Source organism: Tribolium castaneum, chromosome 2 (genome assembly GCF_031307605.1).
Source record: "Tribolium castaneum strain GA2 chromosome 2, icTriCast1.1, whole genome shotgun sequence".
In the NCBI taxonomy this organism is placed as follows: Eukaryota; Metazoa; Arthropoda; class Insecta; order Coleoptera; family Tenebrionidae; genus Tribolium; species Tribolium castaneum.
The window spans coordinates 19,248,309-19,268,862 of record NC_087395.1 but is presented as its reverse complement, the minus strand read 5'-3'; the positions used below and the strand labels follow the sequence as shown (position 1 = coordinate 19,268,862).

The 20,554-nt window shown below is 30.7% G+C and overlaps 2 protein-coding genes and 1 non-coding gene across 13 annotated transcripts in view; 2 read left to right on the top strand and 1 right to left on the bottom strand.

The window, feature by feature from the left end:
* The first annotated feature begins 2 nt into the window (after positions 1 to 2).
* Positions 3 to 15,917, top strand: st (scarlet). 2 transcript variants are annotated; one of them, NM_001319264.1, is made up of 14 exons: positions 40 to 217; positions 3,972 to 4,140; positions 4,189 to 4,237; positions 4,297 to 4,346; positions 4,395 to 4,702; positions 7,951 to 8,189; positions 8,236 to 8,428; positions 8,472 to 8,500; positions 8,548 to 8,653; positions 8,702 to 8,929; positions 12,421 to 12,556; positions 12,731 to 12,836; positions 15,568 to 15,668; positions 15,718 to 15,917. In NM_001319264.1, the coding sequence occupies exons 1-14, from the start codon at positions 149 to 151 to the stop codon at positions 15,891 to 15,893; spliced, it is 1,959 nt and encodes a 652-aa protein (NP_001306193.1). In that variant the 5' UTR covers positions 40 to 148; the 3' UTR covers positions 15,894 to 15,917. The 2 variants fall into 2 exon arrangements, with proteins under 2 accessions (XP_064216118.1, NP_001306193.1); XM_064360048.1 differs by lacking the exons at positions 12,421 to 12,556; positions 12,731 to 12,836 and having other exon boundaries at positions 3 to 217; positions 15,718 to 15,863.
* Positions 12,084 to 12,157, bottom strand: TRNAN-GUU (transfer RNA asparagine (anticodon GUU)). The gene has a single exon. It is a non-coding gene; the product is annotated as a tRNA-Asn (tRNA).
* Positions 15,918 to 16,340: 423 nt separating the features above from the next.
* Positions 16,341 to 20,554, top strand: part of Camta (Calmodulin-binding transcription activator) — a 219,397-nt gene continuing 215,183 nt past the window's right edge. For 6 of the 10 annotated variants that reach the window (XM_064355061.1, XM_064355067.1, XM_064355057.1 and 3 more), the window contains exon 1: positions 16,342 to 16,587. The gene's annotated coding sequence lies outside the window, so the exon portion shown is untranslated. Of the gene's footprint in view, positions 16,588 to 20,554 lie in introns of all 10 variants that reach the window. The other 4 variants (XM_064355065.1, XM_064355060.1, XM_064355059.1 and 1 more) reach the window with 1 other exon arrangement.

Here is a 20,554-nt window from a genome sequence, read left to right as displayed (position 1 = left end):
AATTACCTAGGGCTCATACCGACTTAATAATTCAGAAGCACTGTACAAATAACAGTCAAGTGTTTCGGTGTTTGCTTCTAGTAAATATTTGGATACTTTTAAACAATTACTAAATGTCTAGGAGCGATAGTGTATTTAGTGGTTTGGGATGGCTTCGGACGAAGAAGGTACACAATTATCTCCCCTAAATACGAGTTGGCGAAATTTCGGAACTAATGTAAGTGGTATTAAAATGAAATTTTCGTTAATAAACATGATGCGAAATTAATTTTATTTGAGAATAGGAGATAAGTAAATATTTGTCTAATTGTGTTGTTGCTGATGTTTAATTACAAACTCCAATTTCAACACTACGAAAGTAAATTACAGCGTTGCGATTCACAAATTAATTATTATTGTTAGATAATTGCTCGGGAAATATTTAATAATGGATGTAACAATTATTATTCTAATCATCGCGAGCAAATATGCATTCATAAATAAACACAACACCGATTATTATTCAGTGAGGCTCAACAACTTCCCTACTTTTTTTTCGAAAATTAGATGTCTTATAAATAATGACATAGTTTTTTTTCAATTTTGCTCATTTTGTTGATGATTTTTAAACTTTTGCATCGTTTGAATTTTATTTTATGGAATATAAGCCATCGTTCTGAATGGCTTATTTATCGAGAAAATCATAAAAATTAAAACAATCTGAGACAGGTTTTACGCAAATCTGTATTTTTTGTGCCAATTTTTTGTTTCAAGAATTTTGAACGTATTTTGCCCGAAAACTATGAGTTTTACGAAAAATGTAGAAACAATTTTGATAGCGTTCACACTTTTGATTCTTGCTCGGACTCTTCGGACAGTTTTCCATAAGAAACAGTCGATTTTGGGTTTTCGTCCGAAAATGGCTGAGCAGTAGCTTGAAGAAGACTTGCTTTAAATGTTGATTTTTGTAAAATCAATGACAAAATATTTTGTTCGGAATCTGTTTTTCTGAATAAAGTAAGATTCTATTGAAGAAGCTTAATCAAAGTTGTGGTATTTATACGTTTTACACTTAGAAAACTATGTCTAATAGTAAAAAACTATGATTTTAGTTAAGTACAAAATGGAATGTAATTTAGGTTCTTCTGACGATTTTCCGGATTTCGACATAAGATTTGGTAAAATATCAAGCGATAATTTAAAAATAATTTGTTTCTGGATCTTTTATGTATAGCTGAATGGTAAAATAACTTCTAGGGATTATAAGGGAAATCTTACGAATTCGCGAACAATTGTGGCTTATTTTACAATTTGTGGGATTTATAAAGATTTTGCAAAAAGAAACAAGATAAACCACGAGTAAGTAAATTAGAAAATAGAATAGAAATACTAAATTACTAAAAAATAGCAATAATTTATGACAACATGTTTTAGGATATTGTAATTTTTATTTATGGGAAATTTAATTTTAATTTTCAACGAACAGTATATAATAATTTCCATTTAAATATTTTTTATATTCCACGCATTTTTTTCTATAACAGTTAGTTTTTGAACAAACGATAAGTAAACAAAGTGAAATTTTCTCGTCTTTGCAAACGGTAGATCATATAGGAAATACAGAGTACAGATTCGATTGATCAAACATTTTTTATAATTTTTTGGTTTTGTGCAGACGACCTAGAATTTTTAAACTCATGGGAAAATTGCTCTTCTTAAAAATTCTTGTAGGAAAATTTTTGTGTGAAAATTTCCATATGGTAACTGACCATGCGAAATTATTCAAAGCTAACTTCCAGATTTGTGTGCAAATTTTGAATACGTTTCAAACTTAGTTGCACTATTTTTTTCTGGAAGAAGCCGTAATTGCTACAAAACGTCTTCCTAGCAAGCATTTTCAAAGAGAAGTTATATTTATATGTAATTTATAAATCGTAAACGATTTATTAGATTTTTTCGAGTTTTTTTCACATATTAAGAGTTTTGTGAAATTTTACCAATTCTAACTGAATAAACAAGGTAATTCAAATTTTATGCATCGATGGTTACCACACCGATAAATTTTTTTCTTGACATTTCCCAGTCAATACATGAGTTGAATCGTCCCTACATTAGTCCGGTTAAAAAGACATCTCAATTTACAATAATTTGCATAAAGTTGTCAGTTGAAAAGCTGGAAATAAAGTATCAAAAATCCCCACCGATTTCATGTGTGCTAAAAAATATATTCAATGTCAAAGGTCAAAAGTATCGTTTTTTTTTAATTTTGTTCTTGTAGAATTTTTTATTTTTTTTTAAATGACCAGTATGAATAATAACTTGTACGAATTTGTAAAGTTACGATATCTGGCTGCATAGGAAATTTTCCATAGGTCTCAAAAATAGCAAGTTTTGTATCGGAATTTTGACATCATGGAAAAAAATTCTATTGGAAAATTTTCCTATGAGTTAGAGAATCGGGTCCCTGCTTGAAACAAGTTTATAACAATAATTATACAATCATGCACTTTGCTCATCATTAAATATCACCAATTCAATGTTTTTTTTCATCGCTTTAACTAAGGAAAAACAAGGACGTTTCGTTATTTTTTTATTTCTTTTTTTATATACAGCCATTCTAGGAATAACGCTACCTGACACTGAAATTTTCAAAATTTTTGTAGTAATGTTAAGTTTTATTCAAAATACACCATTCGATTTATATTTTATGTATTTGGCGACAAAAGAGCGTTTTGTTGTAGATTTAAAATAGGAGAAGGTAATCATTTAAATTGAAGTAGTTGACTGGATTCTGAAAATTACATACCTTACCTTGTAGGCAATAACATAAAATACTTTTGTCAACTGACGTACTACAACTGTTGAATAATTTTTGAAGAGTGTTTTTCTAGTTTCTCGTAATTTAGGAAATGGATATCGGTAACTAAATTGATTAGTCATATTATTTTTTTATCTCCGTAACTTTTGCTGTCTCGTCCGTTATTGCGAACATAGATATTTTTCTTATTTTTTATGTTGCTAAACCAGACCAAGAATTTTTAAGTTCAACTGTGTGATTTTATTATAATAAAATAAAGACTTTATCTTTAATACTTAAAATCTGTCTGAATAATTTTCACACATAGATTTTTCTGTTCCATCTGTTATGTCCCATCTGTTATGTGTGAACAAAAAGTAAATTAATCAGAAGTCGTAGCACATTGCCTTATTTTTCGGTTTCCTGGTTTCAAAAGTTTCACTAGGTTTCACCTTTTACTTCAAAAATAATTGTTACAATTAGTGCCTTTTAAATTAGAAGAATTTCAATTAGAACACTGTTTAATAATACTGTGAAGACTCTTTTTGTCCCGTCCGTTATCAATTTATATTTTTTTCCTACTAGTTTTTATAATTTTACAAATGTGGTTCTAACTGTAGGCTGCAAAAAGTTTAACTGGTACTAAATTCTTTTAAAGAATTCAATTTTACTTCTACTGATACAATTCATGAAGTAAAAAAAAAAATCTAAAAATTTGTGCAGTGTCCCGTCCGTTAAAATAGAATGTCTGTTTAATATTCTTACTCCGTAGCATTATTTTTTTTGGGAGATGCAATTCTTATGGTCGTGACTGTAGTTTTATTTTTTGTTTAAAAACTATCGGTCGTACTTATAAAACTAAATGAAAGATTCTGGGTGTTTAAATAGCTTAGCATAAATTAATTACGATGACTGTTTTAAGTTCTGTTCTGAATGGTTGACGTAGGAATGACTAAAAATTAACAAAAGATTGTGGGATCGAATTTATTTAAATAAAAGATGCATTTTTCTTTAAAAAAAAAGGATGATTTGAAATTTTTATCAATTCGTACACCACAGCATGTTTACAAGTAAAATGGCACTTGGTGGGAACTAACCGCAACGACATTCGATCCAGTGCATTAAAATTAATATCGGATATCTCATGAGAAACAAAAATGCCTTATAAATAGCACTACTGCATATTTCCCTCCAGGAAAGTTCCGGAATTTTCGGCGAAAGCGACCAGTTCACTCGAAAAATCCGGACTTACAGCCAATGGTCCCCGATGGAGGAAGGAGTAACTCTCGCCTGGAACGACGTTTCCGTCTACATCCAAACCAAGAAAAACGGCAAAACCACATGTAAACGAATCATAAACGGAGGTGAGCATGTCTTGGAAATTTTGCCGATTAAATTTTGATTTGTTTCAGTCACCGGTGCCGTAAAAGCTGGAAGTTTAGTGGCTTTGATGGGAGCAAGGTAAAAGTTTAATATTTTCATTTTCTTGTTGCGACATTTAAAAATTAACTCGGATTTAGTGGTGCCGGGAAAAGTACACTAATGTCAACGTTAGCCCACAGAATCACCGGTAATTAATTTACCTCGAAGAGAGTTTTTCGTAAACGTGTTATTTAAGGTGGCGCTTTTGTCGAGGGAGATGTTTTAATTAACGGACGGCCTATTGGCAACTATATGAAGTATATCAGCGGGTTTATGCACCAAGAGGACATTTTTATCGGCTCTTTGACTGTCTCAGAACATATGAATATAATGGCAAGGCTCAAATTGGACCGCAAAACGACACAACAGGAGCGAAACTCGAAAATTCACGAAATTTTGAAAAGTTTAGGACTCACTAAGTGTCTCAATACGAGGATTGGGATCAATGGAGAGAGCAAAGTCTTGTCAGGAGGCGAAAAAAAACGACTCGCTTTCGCAACAGAAGTAAAACATTTTTTTTTTGTAAAAAAATAATACCAGTTTACCACGTTTTTTAAACAAACCAATGTGTGTCAGTAGAGTAATTAACCCCAAGTCTAATACTGAAGTGGAAAAAAATTATGACGTCAAATTTTTTAAATATTCATTTAATGTGTCAGCATTTGACAATTTTTGCGACATCAAAAATGCTACAGACTGCTTTTTCTTTTGTACTATTAGGGTCAGTTTATCTGATAAATGACAACCGACATTTTTGTTTAGGTACTGTTTTAGAAAGTATTAGCTGTTTCAATAAAAACGCCAATGTCGCATTTTCTCTCAAAATTAGCTGTTATAAATTATTAAAAAAAAAATTCCGTAAAATGCGACGCTGGCGTTTTTATAGTTTTGAAACAGCTAATACACATCTTTATCTTTGTGGTAAGAAAATAAATAAATAAATAAATAAAAATAAATTTCGTGAAAAAATTGACAAATTGATTTTTGTCCTTGAATTATTTTATATGCGGTAAATTGTTTTTTATACAGCGTGATTCACATTTTACTTAGTTACATTTAAAAATGCAAAGGAAAAATCTCAACAATTTTTTTTGAGGTGGATACATCTTTTCAAGACAATAATAAAAAGTAAATAAATTATTGAAAATAATCACCAAGTCTCGTAAGAACATTGTAGGTAAATGTTTTTTTACGGAGAGATAATATCGGCAACAAAGTTGTGTTGTCACTCTGGTAATACAGAGGACAATAAAGAAATGTAAAAGAGTTTCTATGATTTTGAATTCTCGTACTACAAGGTGCATTATGGTGTAACCCGGCTTTGCCAGAACGTGCAATCTTTAAACGTTCGTGTCTTCAAAATTACGTCCTGTTGAAAAATTCTTAAAGCAGATTTGTGTTTCTATTAATGTTTTCTATCATCATTTAAAATATTGTGCAACCCTTTTGAATCACTGTGTATATTTTTTGGTATAATGAGCATGAGAACATGTAATTATGAAACATAAACACAAAACAATAAAAAAAAAACAATCATTCTGTAAATAAAGCAAAAATAAAAAGATAAAACACTGAATAATACTTTCATTCACTTTTAAAATTTTTTTTAATTTCCCTATTTTTTTGAGTTTTATTTTGCTTTTTTATTTTTTTATTTTTTTATACTTACCAGAAAGACAAAAAAAATGTGTACTATCAAAAATGTTAGTTATCACTTAAAAAAATTATAAATGACATAATTAATTAATTACTCAAAAACGAACGACGTCACAAATGTCACTATGGTGTCAAATTGTAGCATTTATTCATAACAAATAGGGTGACCAAACGTTCTATTTTTTCCGGACATGTATTCTTTTTGAAGGTCTTTGCTCGTGTCCGGTATTTCTTTTTTTGAATCAATAAAATATCCTCTTTTTCCCAAAATTTACAATTTCATTGCAAATCGGAATCAATTTTTAATAATAAAAGGTTTTTTCGAAATTAAACATAAATGAAATCTATTTTTGGTTTATCTATTTCATTATGTACTTGTTTCAAGAAAAAATTAAGAAGATTGAAAGAGAAAACAATTGTAATTTGGAAACTATGGAATGTTTATAAGCTATTCAAAGTGGCTTAACAAACAGATTGTCAGAATCTGTTTCACCAATGGAAGTGAAAAAAATATTTCGAAACTGTGATAACGTAACCGAAGTTAATACCGGGTGCTTAAAAACCGGCGCACTAACTTAATGGTGTGTGATAGAGAAATGCCTACATTCACTGCGGATTTTATTTTATTGAACACACTTAACGCACATAAGTCTATTAATCCTATGTTCAATTTAAAAAAAAAATATTTCTCATCAGTGCATTATTAGAATTCTTAGTTCTTTCGTATTATTTAATGAAGAATGTATTTCGTTGAATATTACATTATATGCATAACAGTATTAATTGTATTATCTCTGTTCAGTTTTAAAAAGTTCATGTCAGTTCACTGCAAACAGTTCCACAGAAACGCCTATGTTCAGCACAATAAAAACCTCATTGTATAAAGGTACTAGTAAAAAATTCTTTGTATTAAAGTCATTGATAAATAACTAAGTTTTTAATAAATGATATGTGGCAACGTTATCTAACAATCGTGGTCGCAGTAAATTTTGATCAACAATATAAATAAATTATTCTTGATGGCGCATCTACAAATCGTGATTTTTTGATGAATTTTAATTTTTAAATTGAAAAACTGCTAAGTTCTGATAGTAAATTTAGAAATAATTATTCACCATTGTGTTAGGAAGCGATTACTTAGTGTGAGACATAAAAACATAAAAAATAATGAAGACTGAAAAAGTTGCTAAAATAAGTTTGAAACTGCAGATTTTTTACACATGCTTCTTAACAACGTACTACTGAGTTGATGCGCCAGTTTTTGAGCAGCCTGTATAATGCAAAAATAATTTTATAACACGACAGTACAGGACAGTTTCAAGTGGTTGGGATTGAAACAAATTGCTCCTTGGGAAGACATCCAAGAGTCTTTGGAATTCTTTACAAAATTGAACATAAATGAAGCTATGTTGTTTGAACAGAATTTATTGCAATCTCAAGATACATTTAAACCAAAAAATGTAAAATGAAGTAAGACATTAGAATCTCATAGGAAATGGCAAGACTATTTTCAGTCGTTGGAAAACGAAGATTATGTATTCAGAATTGCTCTAAATTTGCTATTTTTTTTAATTCGAAGCCACAATTTGCCAATATAGAACGAGTGTTTTCGCTGATAAACTCACAATGGACAGACGAAAGGAAATATGCATACTTATATTCACATATTTTAATTTAAAAAAATTAAGTTGTCAAGAATTTTATGATTATTTGTTGTCTAATTAAACTTTATTGAAAGAAATTTATTCCCCACAAAAATATTCACTTAATTTGTATGTGCTACTTTACTGTAGTTACATTTGGGCAAGCATTTGTATGAGATTTTTATTTTATCAACTAATGTCTCCGTTTTACATTTTACGATTTGTTAATTTGAAATAAAAAATACATTACATTCACTATGCAGAAAAATGTGACTCCCCCCTTTTTTTACAGTTTTTGTGTCCTCTTTTTGTTATTTTCAAATATGGTCACCCTAATAACAAAGATATGAATTTTGTGTGTTATTTTTGCTTTAGTCTGTAGCAGAAAACAAAATAAGTATAAATTTTCTTATGGTACAAAAATTGTAAGCTAGTAATAATGATAATTTTTAGCTCCTTACGGACCCCCCAATTTTATTCTGCGACGAACCCACGACCGGTCTCGACTCATACTCAGCCCAAAAAATTGTAACAATGATGAACACAATGGCGTCAAGTGGCAAAACAATCCTTTGCACAATCCATCAACCCTCATCTGACATTTTCGCAATGTTCAGTCAATTAATTCTGATGGCTGATGGTCGAATTGCGTTTATCGGAAGTGCAGCATCGGCTTTGGATTTTTTCCAAAAGTAGTGCCGTTTTGTGCAAAAACAATCCCAAAAATGATTTTTGCAGGGCCGGTTACAGGTGCCCCACGTCGTACAATCCGGCCGATTTCTTCATCAAAACGCTAGCAACGACGCCCGGTTTTGAGGAAAATAGCAAACAGTGTATAAAGAGAATTTGTGATTATTTCGCAGTCAGTGATTACAACAAAGAGGTGAACGTTGTTGTTCAGTATGAATTTCACATGGGGAGAGCAGTGGAGGTAAAGGCGGGCGTTTAATTACTTGAATAATAAATTTTTCTAGAGCAAGATTTACAAACTGAGGACCAATTTGTAAGTTAGATTTGGCGTTAAAGAGTGACAAAATAATTGGGTTTCAGTAATGAGATGTTTTTTTGGCAAAAATTGTATTGGTTGACGTATCGATGGTTTTTGGATTTGTGGAGGGATCCTACTCTTCAAGCAACGAAAATATCGGAGAAAATTGTACGAATTTAAATCTCTTCCAACTTTTTTTCGTAAATAGTTTTGTAGGTTATTGGAATTATGATCGGTTTGTGTTATTTGGGCACAGATTTTACGACACAGGTTGGGATTCAAAATGTGGAAGGAATTATTTTTTTATTGGTTTCCGAAAATACATTCACACCGATGTATTCGATTTTGGATGAGTTTCCACAGAAATACCCTCTGTTTTTAAGGGAGTACAATTCAGGGCTGTATTCATCGTTTCTGTATTTCTTATCGCGGATTATGGCAATGGTAAGTTTTTAGTCGGTTTTTAATATTCGGGAGTAATGAGTAATGATAATAATGTTTACCTATTTCACCTACTTTACTGCCAAACTTTTTCATTTTACACATTGCATTAGGTTCTGCTAACTTAAAAGTGTTTCTCTTTCACGAATATAATTTTAAATTTTTTTAATTTCATTTACTTTTTGAATTTGTGCAAGAACGTTTAATTAAACGTCTTTTTGGAGCATTCTGGCTCAAAAATTGTAAGCATAAGGGTGCGGTTGTAACACAAATGCTACTTTCATATATAAATCTAATATTTCTGATTTGTTTGAACCCATTTTTGAAATAAGTTTTGTAAATAAAAATGTCTAAACAAATAGAAAATACAGCCCAAACGTGACAATTCTAAAAACTAGAGCGAGAGAAGAAGAGAATAGGCAAAAATGCTCTTGGAATTATTTTTTTTATTTATATCAAAATAAGAAGGTATACAGTGAAGATTTTTTTTTGCTCTGCATAAATTGTGATACGGAAACAAACAAATATGCACAAATACTACTCTTTTCAAATTGGCTTTGCATTTCAACATTTTTTAGAAAATTAAATTTCTAGGTTAAAAAAGAGAAGAAAATGTTCAAAAGTCAGTTGGTAAAAAGGAAAATCTAATCATTAAATTACCAGTCATTATATTGATTTTTTGAAAATAAGTTTCTAGAGACAACTAATAATCTCAAATAGTTCTAAAAACACGTGATATTTTTATACAATAATACAAAACTTTTGAAAAAAAATAAGGTAATTTTATAGATGTTCAGATTTTTATAACAATAGCAGGTATTGGAAATAAATAAAATGGCTAGTAACTAGTAACTAGTAAAAAATAGTAAAAAACTCTTTGTATTAAAGTTATTGATAAATAACGGATTTTAGATAAATGATATGTGGCAACGTTGTCTAACAGTCATGATCGCAATAGAATTTGAGCAACAATAAAAATTAATTATTTTTGAAACGGTTTCCTAGGAAATAATTTAAATTTTAAAAAAATTTAAAAATAATTATTCATCGTTTTGTTAGGGAACGATTACCTAGTGTGAGATATAAAAAAATTACAAAATAATAAAAATTAAAGAAGTTAACATACTAAATTTGTAGCTCCAGATTTTTTAAAATATGATTTTAGGGATTTTTTCAACATTTTTCCCGTAATCTGCACTTGCTTCTTAACAACCTATCACTGAGTTGGTGCGCCAGTTTTTGAGCAACCTGTATAGAAGTAAAACCCTATTTTCGGGAAAATAGATTTTTAAATAACTCACTTTTACCCCAAACATCAAACGTCTATTTTGAAATCACTACGCGTTTCGACCACTAAGTCGTCATCCTCAGGTGAGAATTTAAACATTAACCCAACGTCCAGTAAACAGTCGTTAATAAATCAGTAAAAATACTTTTTTGTTTCAACATTTTATCGTTTCATCCACTTACCAATGTATCAGAAATAATACAACTTAAAAAAAAAACTTGCTAGAATAGAATTTCGATGTTTTTTTACCAAAGCATTATTTAGGGTATAGGTATTGTAATTTTTTTGGCAAAGGTTCTAAATTCACTTTTTTATTAAGAGGCTACTTTTTTAGAAAATTTAATTTAGTAATTTGGTAGGTACATATCTACAGGGTGAGTGTGGTGAGAGTATATTTTAACTGTAGGTATATTATCTATTTCAAAACTCTCAAAATTATTTGTTATAATTATTTATGTACTTCAAAAAATTAAAAGTTAATCATTAATAACTATTTTACAATTTTATCAACTTTATTAAAAAATAATTTGGTAAAATGCGACGTTGGTGTTTACATAGTTTTTTTTGGAGCAGCTAATATTTCGAAAACTAATAAAAAAAACATATATTAGCTCTTTTTTCTACATTTCCTTGTAATTAAATTTTATTAATTGATATTAAGTCGCTAAAAAATTATTATTATTATTTTTATTAACATTCTGGAAAAAATGATGCATAAATGTTATTTGTTCAAGAAATACATAAAACAACTTGGCGGTAGATACAAAATAATGTATTATTTGTTATATAGGTCATATTTAGTTGAACTATCTAATTCAATTCTAAATAAGTCGCGATTAATTTGACCTGTGCCAAGTAAATGCATGGGAAATTAGTTTGAATTCGAATTATTTTAATTAGTAGTTAATTATTTCTAAGTGTTCAATTATATTTAGTCACTATTTACTTTACAACAGTCAAATTAATTGCGAATTACAACTAATTATGTACCTACATCTGTACATATTGGAAAATGCCATCTACACACCGAATAAACTTTATTTTCTTATGAATTTATGGGGCTTCCGAATTTTTTTGAATAAAACAACACTTAAATGATACAGTCAATAGGATTAGAGAATTAAAAAAATGAAAATTTGAGAATGTTTACAATAGTTTACAATGTTTTATTTTTTCGGTCTTTTTTAATGACAGATTGCAGAAAAGACAATTTCTGTAAGTAGGACATTAGGACGTTATCATCTAGACTCACGATGATATATCTACTGAATTTTTTTTTGTAAGTTTAAAGACTTATTATAAAAACTGATTTCATAATAAAAACGATTAATTTAACTCTGCAAGCACATCTGTTACTGAGATATTGACTTGGTTACAATAATTTTTCAGACGTTTGAGAAAACATGATTTTTTGTCTCTCTTTTTAGTGAATTAAATTATTAATTAATGATTTAAGGACAAAGGTGTTGCTCGATACGTTATCGATATTTATGAATTAACGATAGAAAACAATCAGAATTGTGATTTCATTTTAAATAAGTTAGTTTTTGTATTAACGAAATGTTTGAACAAATCATATTCTATTTCCGTCATGTTATTCGACAGTATTCGACTGATCCGAATTAAATTAAGCATAAAGTGGCAGGAGTTTGAGGGTTTTGGTTAGCGATATCACGAATAGGGGATTCGATTGGAACTCGCGTTCTTTTATTAGAACGTTAAATTTCTTATTCAAATTAGATTCAACATTTAACCAAAGTGGGGTTAGAAAACGTCGATTTCGTTTGAAAAATGCCTCCACCAAACCATATATTAACAAAATTATCATATTTGATAAGAACAACATTAATAATTTGTGGAAAAAAACAACGCCCCCGGGTGGGCTCGAACCACCAACCTTTCGGTTAACAGCCGAACGCGCTAGCCGATTGCGCCACGGAGGCGATATCCAAGTTTTTTTTATGACCACACTTACAGCACATTGTTTACAAATGGAAAAAATTAGATTGGCTTCTGCCCATATTGATTGGATAATTAAATTAATCAGCCTACAAACATTCGCCCGGCGTTATCTAATTATTTAAAAACCGAAATGTGAATTATATTCAATTGTGCTCGTATTAGGGCCATTAAAATGTTTCATTGTGACTACGCATTATAATTTGATTTCAGCACTTGTACGTCATCACAAATAACTCTGTTTCAGCTGCCTGGTTTAATAATCGAGCCGATTTTGTTCGTGATTATCGTCTATTGGCTTTCGGGCCTCCGTGCCACCACTTATGCCTTCCTAATGACAACTTTGGCGGGCATTCTTACCTTGAATTCGGCCGCTGCGTGCGGTAAGTCGTTCAAGAGCCGTGATTTCGCACGATTTTTCACGTTAAAATTTAAATACGGCCCAATTCGGGCTATTATTAGCTCTATATTTGAATTATGGATTTATTCCCGGGATTTTCAGTTCACTGATTCATTGCGGTTTGCTCTTTCGATATTAAAGATTCAAATCGTTGCAGGAATATTCTTCTCCAATGCGTTCGATTCCGTGCCCGCAGCTATGGCCTATTTGGTGCCTTTTGACTACGTGCTTATGCTAACATCGGGAGTTTTTGTTAAATTAAGGTAAACAATGTTGACAAACAGCTGCGGCTTGTTAGGTGAAGTAGGTGAAGACTTTTAAAATCTATACCTAGGTACATCTAAACTATGTAATTGTAATGTAATTAATAAATGTCTAATCATGACAACAAGAAACCCTATCTTGTTACTTGTCGTGACCGTTTTGAAAAATTTGTCGCAAAATGTTGCTTTTTTCGAGTTATTTGAGCGTTAAGAAAAATAAACCAATTTTTTTGTACTACATTAACCACGACTAAAAGAAGTTGATTTTTCAACTCTAAACTGCGACTAAATAGTTATAATATCACTTCAAAGCCTAAGAAAAAGCTAAATCACTAGATACGCCAAAAGAATATGAATTCCATCTAATCTGGTTATTTTTTAACGATATTTCGCGAAATAAATGAGTTTTTTGCTTAATAAAATAAGAGGAAAACAATATAATTTTTTACGTTTTGCATTTTTTAAACGCCTCAAAAGACAAATGTTCTACTATAATTTTCGTCTTCATTAGTAAACTTTCGGTCTATTTTGCAAAATAAGTAAGTTTCTTCCTTAAAAACCAGAAAAATTTACCGAAAAAAATCAATGTAAGTGATTTTTGACGTTTATTTGTGATAGTGCAACAGCAATTTTGTGAGAAGGAAGTAAATTTTTGGGTGAAAAACGCGCTAAAATTGTAACCTAATTTTTGGCGTTTATATAACGTGTCTCAAAATTAGCAAATTCTGAGTTCAGAGCAGTAGTGAAGTGATTTTCTACAACGCTCTTAACTCGGAATTCTACAAATTGGAGACATATTGTAGATATTTAAAAAAATGTTCTAGCTCAACCTCACATTATAATTTCTTGGTGTGTTTGAGAAAAATTTTTTAAACAAAAGTAATGACAATGGAATAATATCCTTTGTACTTTTTTCGCTTTTTTGAAGAAAGTTTATTATTAAAAATTACTAGTTCTTAATACGCGCTTATTCATGGAATAAGCTAAATAGAAATAGTAGCAAATGAACTATACTGACATCTTTTTTAACCTAAATTGAAAATTAGGGAAAACACTGTAAAATCAATAAGTTTAAAAAAACTAATTTTTGACGCAAGCAAATGATTTTTCTGCGTTCTTAAAAAAATTGCTCAAAGACAAGCTACATCACTTTAAACAGAACAAAGGGAGATCATTTTATTTATCTAATTTGCTTATTTTGGCTTAAAAGAAAAAGTAAATCGAACAAATATGATGCCAAAATGTTCATACATGAGAGTTCTTGACCTGTTTCTAGCGAAACTACTTGAATTATTTTTTTTTTGTTAAAAAACTTCCTTCGGCCTATTTGAGCAAATATATTTTGCGAAAAATGTGAGTTGTTAACTAAAAACTACTCAATAACTTAAAAAAGGCGAAAATGATGATTTTAAAGTAATACCAGATTATTTGAAATAATTTTACGATACTTTACTGAAAAAAAGAATTTTTCAGTTACAAAACGATCTAAATCAAAATAAGTCAAAATAACGTCGGCTTCAACTTTGATTGGAAATATGTTGCTTTATTAGAAGAAATTTTCCCAAAAAAGTGAGTTTTTAATAAAGTCTAAATTTATATTTCATTTTTTTGGTCTGTTTAAGCCTCGGTTTAAACAAAGTTTTGCGATAAAGTGAGGTGCTAAATGGAAATAGTATTTTTATTTGTTTTTTTTTGTGAGGGAAACAAAAATAGTAAGTTCTTGCTCATGAAACGAAATAAATAGAAACAGATAAATAGTAGGTATGTTATATCAAAATGACACATTTTGCGAATAAAATTGTAAATTGGAATGAGCTTTAGTTCAAAATAACTTAGTGTCAGACGTAATTAAATGATTTTTTTGCGTATTTTGACGACATACCGCTCAAAAACGAGCTAGATTACTTTAAAAACCATGAACTAATTTGGACATTTTGTAAAATAAGTGAGCTTTTGGATTAAAAACGAACAAAAAAGGCCAGGATAATGTAATTTTTATCTTTCAGATGCGTGAGTTTTTGGCTTATTCTAACGAAATTATGTGAAATAACAAAGAAAAATTTTTTAAAAAGGCAAAAATTTGATGATTTTCGACCTTTGCTTGTAATCGATTGGACTATTTGAGCAAAATCTTCTTAGAAAAGTGAGTTCTAAAATTAAAAATGGGCTTAAACCTTTAACAAAAGTGCGTTCGGGCGCACAATTTTGTCAAATGGTACATGAAATGGTACAATTTTTGCTGATAAATAAATAATGTGACGTTCGATGTATTTTTGTGATTTTTTGGCCTGCTCTAGTAATTTCATGGAAAATAAGTGAGATTTTTGCTGAAAGACGAATTAAAATACTCAAAATAAGCAAAAGTAACATGGTTTTGACTTATTTTTCAAACTCAGTTAAGTATCATTTGTCGGTCCTTTGAATTTGTAGTTAAAAATGTGCTGAAGCATTTAAAAAAGGCAGAATAAGTTGCCTAAAATAAATGATTTTACATCGTTTTCGATAATTTGCAAGAAGTTTGTTTCAATAAGATGCATATTTATGCATTTGGAATAAAATATGTAATTTGGTAGCTGTCAGATATTTGTTTTAAAAATGTAGCTATCATCATAGCTTAAAAAAGACCATAAAACGAGCTTTGTAAAGTTTGTGTTAGTTCTTCACTTATTTTGATTCCACAAGCCGCAACAGTAAAAAATTAAAAAAAACATGCAACGAAATGCGCTTTTAGCACTCTTCCACGGGTTTTTTCCTGGACCAAATATCTCTCCTGGTTGATGTATTCAACCGAATCCATTTCTACAGTGCAATGGAACGGAATAAAAAATATCAGTGAGTTTCGTTTTTCCACGTTTCCGTGAAAATATTTGTATTTTTTCAGCGTGCGATATTTCCGACCAGGAAATCCCCTGCCTAACTGCAGACACTCAAGTCTTAGAAAAATACAGTTTTTCAGAAGACAATTTGTCACGTGATTTATGGAGCATGCTGTTTCTCTGTATCATTTTTCACTGTTTAAGTTTCATCTGTTTGTGGCTGAAAATCAGGAAGAGATAATTTGAATAAAAAACTTACCAAAAATAGCTTTGTGTTAATCGTTCGGAAGCTCTGAGCTGACCTCTGTTTAAAAATAGTGGACTACAACCGGATCAATGCTGCCCAAAGTCATCCGGATTCCGGGTTTACTCAAGATTCCGGTTATAGAAAGCAAACTTTTTATTTAAACTTTAGTTTAAATAAAAATAGAATGATCCACTTTTTCGCCCCATCTGTCAGTGTCAAAGTTGAAAAGAAACAAAAGAATTTAAATTCAGCCAATGGAGGCTGACCTGCGTGCAGTGCAACCAATACGACAAGGTCAAAATAACTAAATTATTAAATCAATCAGTGGATTTAATTAGTTTTGATTGAATTTCTTTAATTGGGGCTGAACTGGTGTGAATCCGGAGCAAATCTAATCATTTTTGAAATGAAAAATCCGGGGATCAGGGCGCCTGTGTCAGGTGCGCGCGCACGTGTTCAGTCCGAACTGTCATGGAGCTCGTTTGACAGCACACAGTGTTTGTGTTTAAAAATATCGCGAAATTCGGAGATTTAATGATAACATGGCAATTACTGGCCCAAAAACCGGTGTGTGAGTGTTGTGCAAGTCGTTTCGGCAAAGATTTCTGTCAAAACATCCTCCACTTCACTCACCAATTCGAAAACAATCAACTGACCCCCTGAAATAGATCTACACCTGTGTCGAAAAGTGAGTATTTTTCCCAAATTTTTTGCTGAATTTTCGTCGACTTCCGGCCAGATTGGGGGGCTGTTTCCGGCGGAGCGCGCGTTGCCCCTAATTGCCCCGATTTTTGCCGGGGGTAACGATTTTTAGGATCGATCCTAAAGGGTTGCAGGAATTTCGGGATAAGGCAGGAACAAAGGGGCGAATTAGGCTCGAGTCGAGATTTCGAGGGTTACATTAAAAACCACTCCCACTTTATGTTTGCCACCGGGATTGTTGGCGGCTTATCAGCACTTGCCTAGATTCATTAATGATTTTCTCGATTTATCGCTGGGTTATCAGATCGGCTTATGTTGGCGGAGTTTTTAATTTTTAATCGTATGAGATCTGAATGGGGTTCCTCCCACGCAAAAAAGGGCAAATTTCCGGTTGATGGGACAAGGGAAAGAACAACACGTTTTTATACGTTGCGAGCTTTTTTGCTCCTTGCTTCGATTTTTGTCGAGCTTATCACTTGAGGGAGGAAGTGACGTAAAGCACGAAATTATTAGCGGCTATTCGCGCCATTTTCTCGAACAAAAAAACGTCTTTGCATTATTTATAATATAATTTAATAAAATGCATAAAATTGCATGCGATTTAATAAATGGTGAAGGTTTGCTGTGGTTTTTCTTTATGGGATCGACAACATAAGTAACCACAAATTATTTAATAATTACGTACTTTTTTAATTTTATCTTCAAAAAATGTTTTAAAAGGAAATTTCATTTATAAGTTGAAAGAGAAAATTGTCTGCAAAATACATGTTTGTGATGAACTGATGAAGGAAACATTTTGTTTGTTTGATATGAACACACCATAGACAGGATATCCTTGTAGCGTTGAGATGGAGATGTGAATTTGTGAAGCTCACGGTATACGGAGTAAGTGATATTTATTTTGGAATAGCTTTCTTGCAAAATGGAACCTGTAATTGACATAATTATTTATCTGAAACTGATCTTTTATACTACCAATCACATAGAAAAAATATAATTTCTTACATAAGTAATTATTAATATGTAATTATAAATTTGGTTACTTATATTAGAAAATTGCAAAAGTCTATCAAACTGAAGTCATTGAGTTAAACTTAAGAAAAGTAGGACAGTTATAATTATATCTATGTAAATTATTATCTGCAGACTGTTATTATTTTTTTATAACATGATTTCATAATAAAATTGTTTTTTAAATTGTGGTTTAACTGTAGATTGTATTAGAAGCTGAAACAGAAAATACTTCCCAAGGCGGGGAAAGAATCAATTGCATATTAAAGTTATCTTAGTTATATCATTAATTCATCATTCACTATTAAGTGGTGTCGCGATAATTCGGATCAATTAAATCCAGGGCGATTCGAAAAAAAAAATACCAAGTAAAGCAAGATTTATTCAAATGTAGTTAATTATTTTAAATTCATTGATGCAGCAGCACTACAGTCAAGGATTAACCAGTAAAGTGCGTGCATCAAAATGAATTCAGATTATTAAATCAAGAAAAATCTGGACTACAACGTACACGGTGGAGCTAAAATCTATGCCCGGATTATGGGAACATCCGGATTACCGCGATCATCGCGGCATCACTGTATTACTAGTTTTTGTGTTTTATTCTTTTTTTATGTTTGATTATTTTGTTTGCAGATATTTATTTAGATACATAGTAGGTCCTTTTTTCAAAATCATACTAATTTAGTTTTGATCTGCATATTTCAATAATTTCCAAAAATGATGGTGAAAGTTTTTGTATGTTAAATGTATTTTAGAAAAATTTAAGAATACGATGAAAAATTGAACAGAAGCAGGTATCAAAAAAGATCTGTGTGTAGGATGACAATTATTGTGGTAGAGTTTTGTACAATATTTTTTAAACAACCAAAAAGTCCTTGCAAGTTCTAGGCGAACTTGAAGTTTATTATTTATTTTATTACATCGCTTAAAAATTCAAAACTATTAACATTATTTTTTCACTCCTAACCTATTAACATTAAATTACCATACGATTGACAGTTATTGAAACAACTTTTTTACACTTACTGTCAGTTAGGTGAAAACTCACAAAAAATAATAAAAAAACATTGCCTTTTAGACACTTCTATAAAATAGATTTTACATTGAAAACCCATTTATTGAGACGCTATTTTACACTATTTCTCAATTGCTGTTAGATTTTTTAACTCTGGTATTGTACCATCTAGTGATGGTAATAAACAATATGTGTCATTTTCATGTCTTTTAAAAAATTATATATTTATTTTTGATCTGAGTAAAAATTTTTGTAAATAAAATAATAAAATGCTTTCAAAGGTCAGTGCTTTTATCTTAATCTATTAAATCTGGAAATGTGAAAGTCAAATGCGTGCGCCAAAAGCCAGTTTTGTGGCTGGGAATTTATTACTTGCATAATTTATATTGATGGAACTATTAAATAATTTTATAAAATAGTGTTTTTTACAAATAAATACTAATGTATTTTAAATCAATCAGATTAACACTGTGTATATGCTGGACTATCAAATTTAAATGTCAACAGGGTAATGCCTGCGTTTTGTACACAATTATTGTCACATGAAACCAACTAGCAGGAAGGCCAATAACGCAATGTAACCAATAGATTTTTGTGAGACAATTTTTTATAGTCACCCGGTGCAGGTTGTATAAATTTTATCAAATCTGGTTTCTATACTATAGGTTTTTTATTTTTGTTTGTTATTATACAATGTGTTCAAAAATGGTTGTTCATCAAGTCACCTATGAAATTTGAACCCACTGTGCCGCTTAATTCAAATTGCGAAGCTGGCAAAGAATGCAGAACAACAAAAATCACGGAAATACAAAACACAAATCAAGACAAATCCATCACTTGAAACAACTTTGCCGAAAAATGCAAAATAGTTAGTACAAAGCTAATTCAAAGATTTGGCAGAGAAACGAGGATAGTTATTTGAATTTGAATTCTATTACTGATTTGATAAACACATTGTATTTTTGCTTATATTATATCATCAGATTTTCGCAAATTGTAACAGTTTTTAGGTAACCAACTGAAGAACACATCTTTGTTAACATGTCTTGGTTTGCTCTAAACTCTTTAATTTATAGTTTCTTTTCGACATATCTGTTTTAACTTCAAAAAACTTGTACATTGAAACCCCAAATGGATTTCTTTTATTATAAATTTAAATATAAAAATGATTCACATCAGGACGCAGTGCAGGGGGGATGAGCTGTGTCTCTTTGTTAGTCATACAACAATGAGTTATTTATTATAGGTAAGTGAGGAAATTTTCATTTTTTATTTGTGCTGCTCTAACATCGCGCCATGTTTGACGATTTTGTTGTAAAGTTGTAAATTAGGCTATTTATAATTTTCAAATCTAAAAAAGCTGTTGGAAATATTTTGTATTTTATTTCGTTGCAGTTTTGGTCATTTTGTACATTTTTTCCTGGTCTAAAAATTTAATTTGTGTGTATGGTCGCGTCTAAAATTTACGAGCATCGGAATTTGTCCTTTTATTGTTTGATGGCGACCATCGGGCATTTATCTTCCGTTTAGCTTTGTTTTTGTCCGAAAATTGTCAATGTTGAAATTAGAATGCATAACTTTGATCGTATTTCCCTGTTTGGATTGGGTTTTTGATCGTTGCCTCTCGGGATCCGCTGAAAGGTACAATATTAATTATTAATTCACAAACAGACTCCGACAACTGGAAAGTCTGGCAATTAGCCCTCGCCCTGGTGTGCACAGGCATATTAACTAAATATTGCTCGATATACAAAATGTAAAAGGTTTCGTTGAAACGACGCCAGGGGGGCCTTACGTCAACTTTCCATCAATTTAACGCAAAAGACGAGCTATTTTTGTTTTCCAATTATTATCGAAAAGAATCTTTTCCGGAGCTCTTGTAAATTGCTGAACTTATCAGATTTTGCGAGAGCGTGTTTCGTTT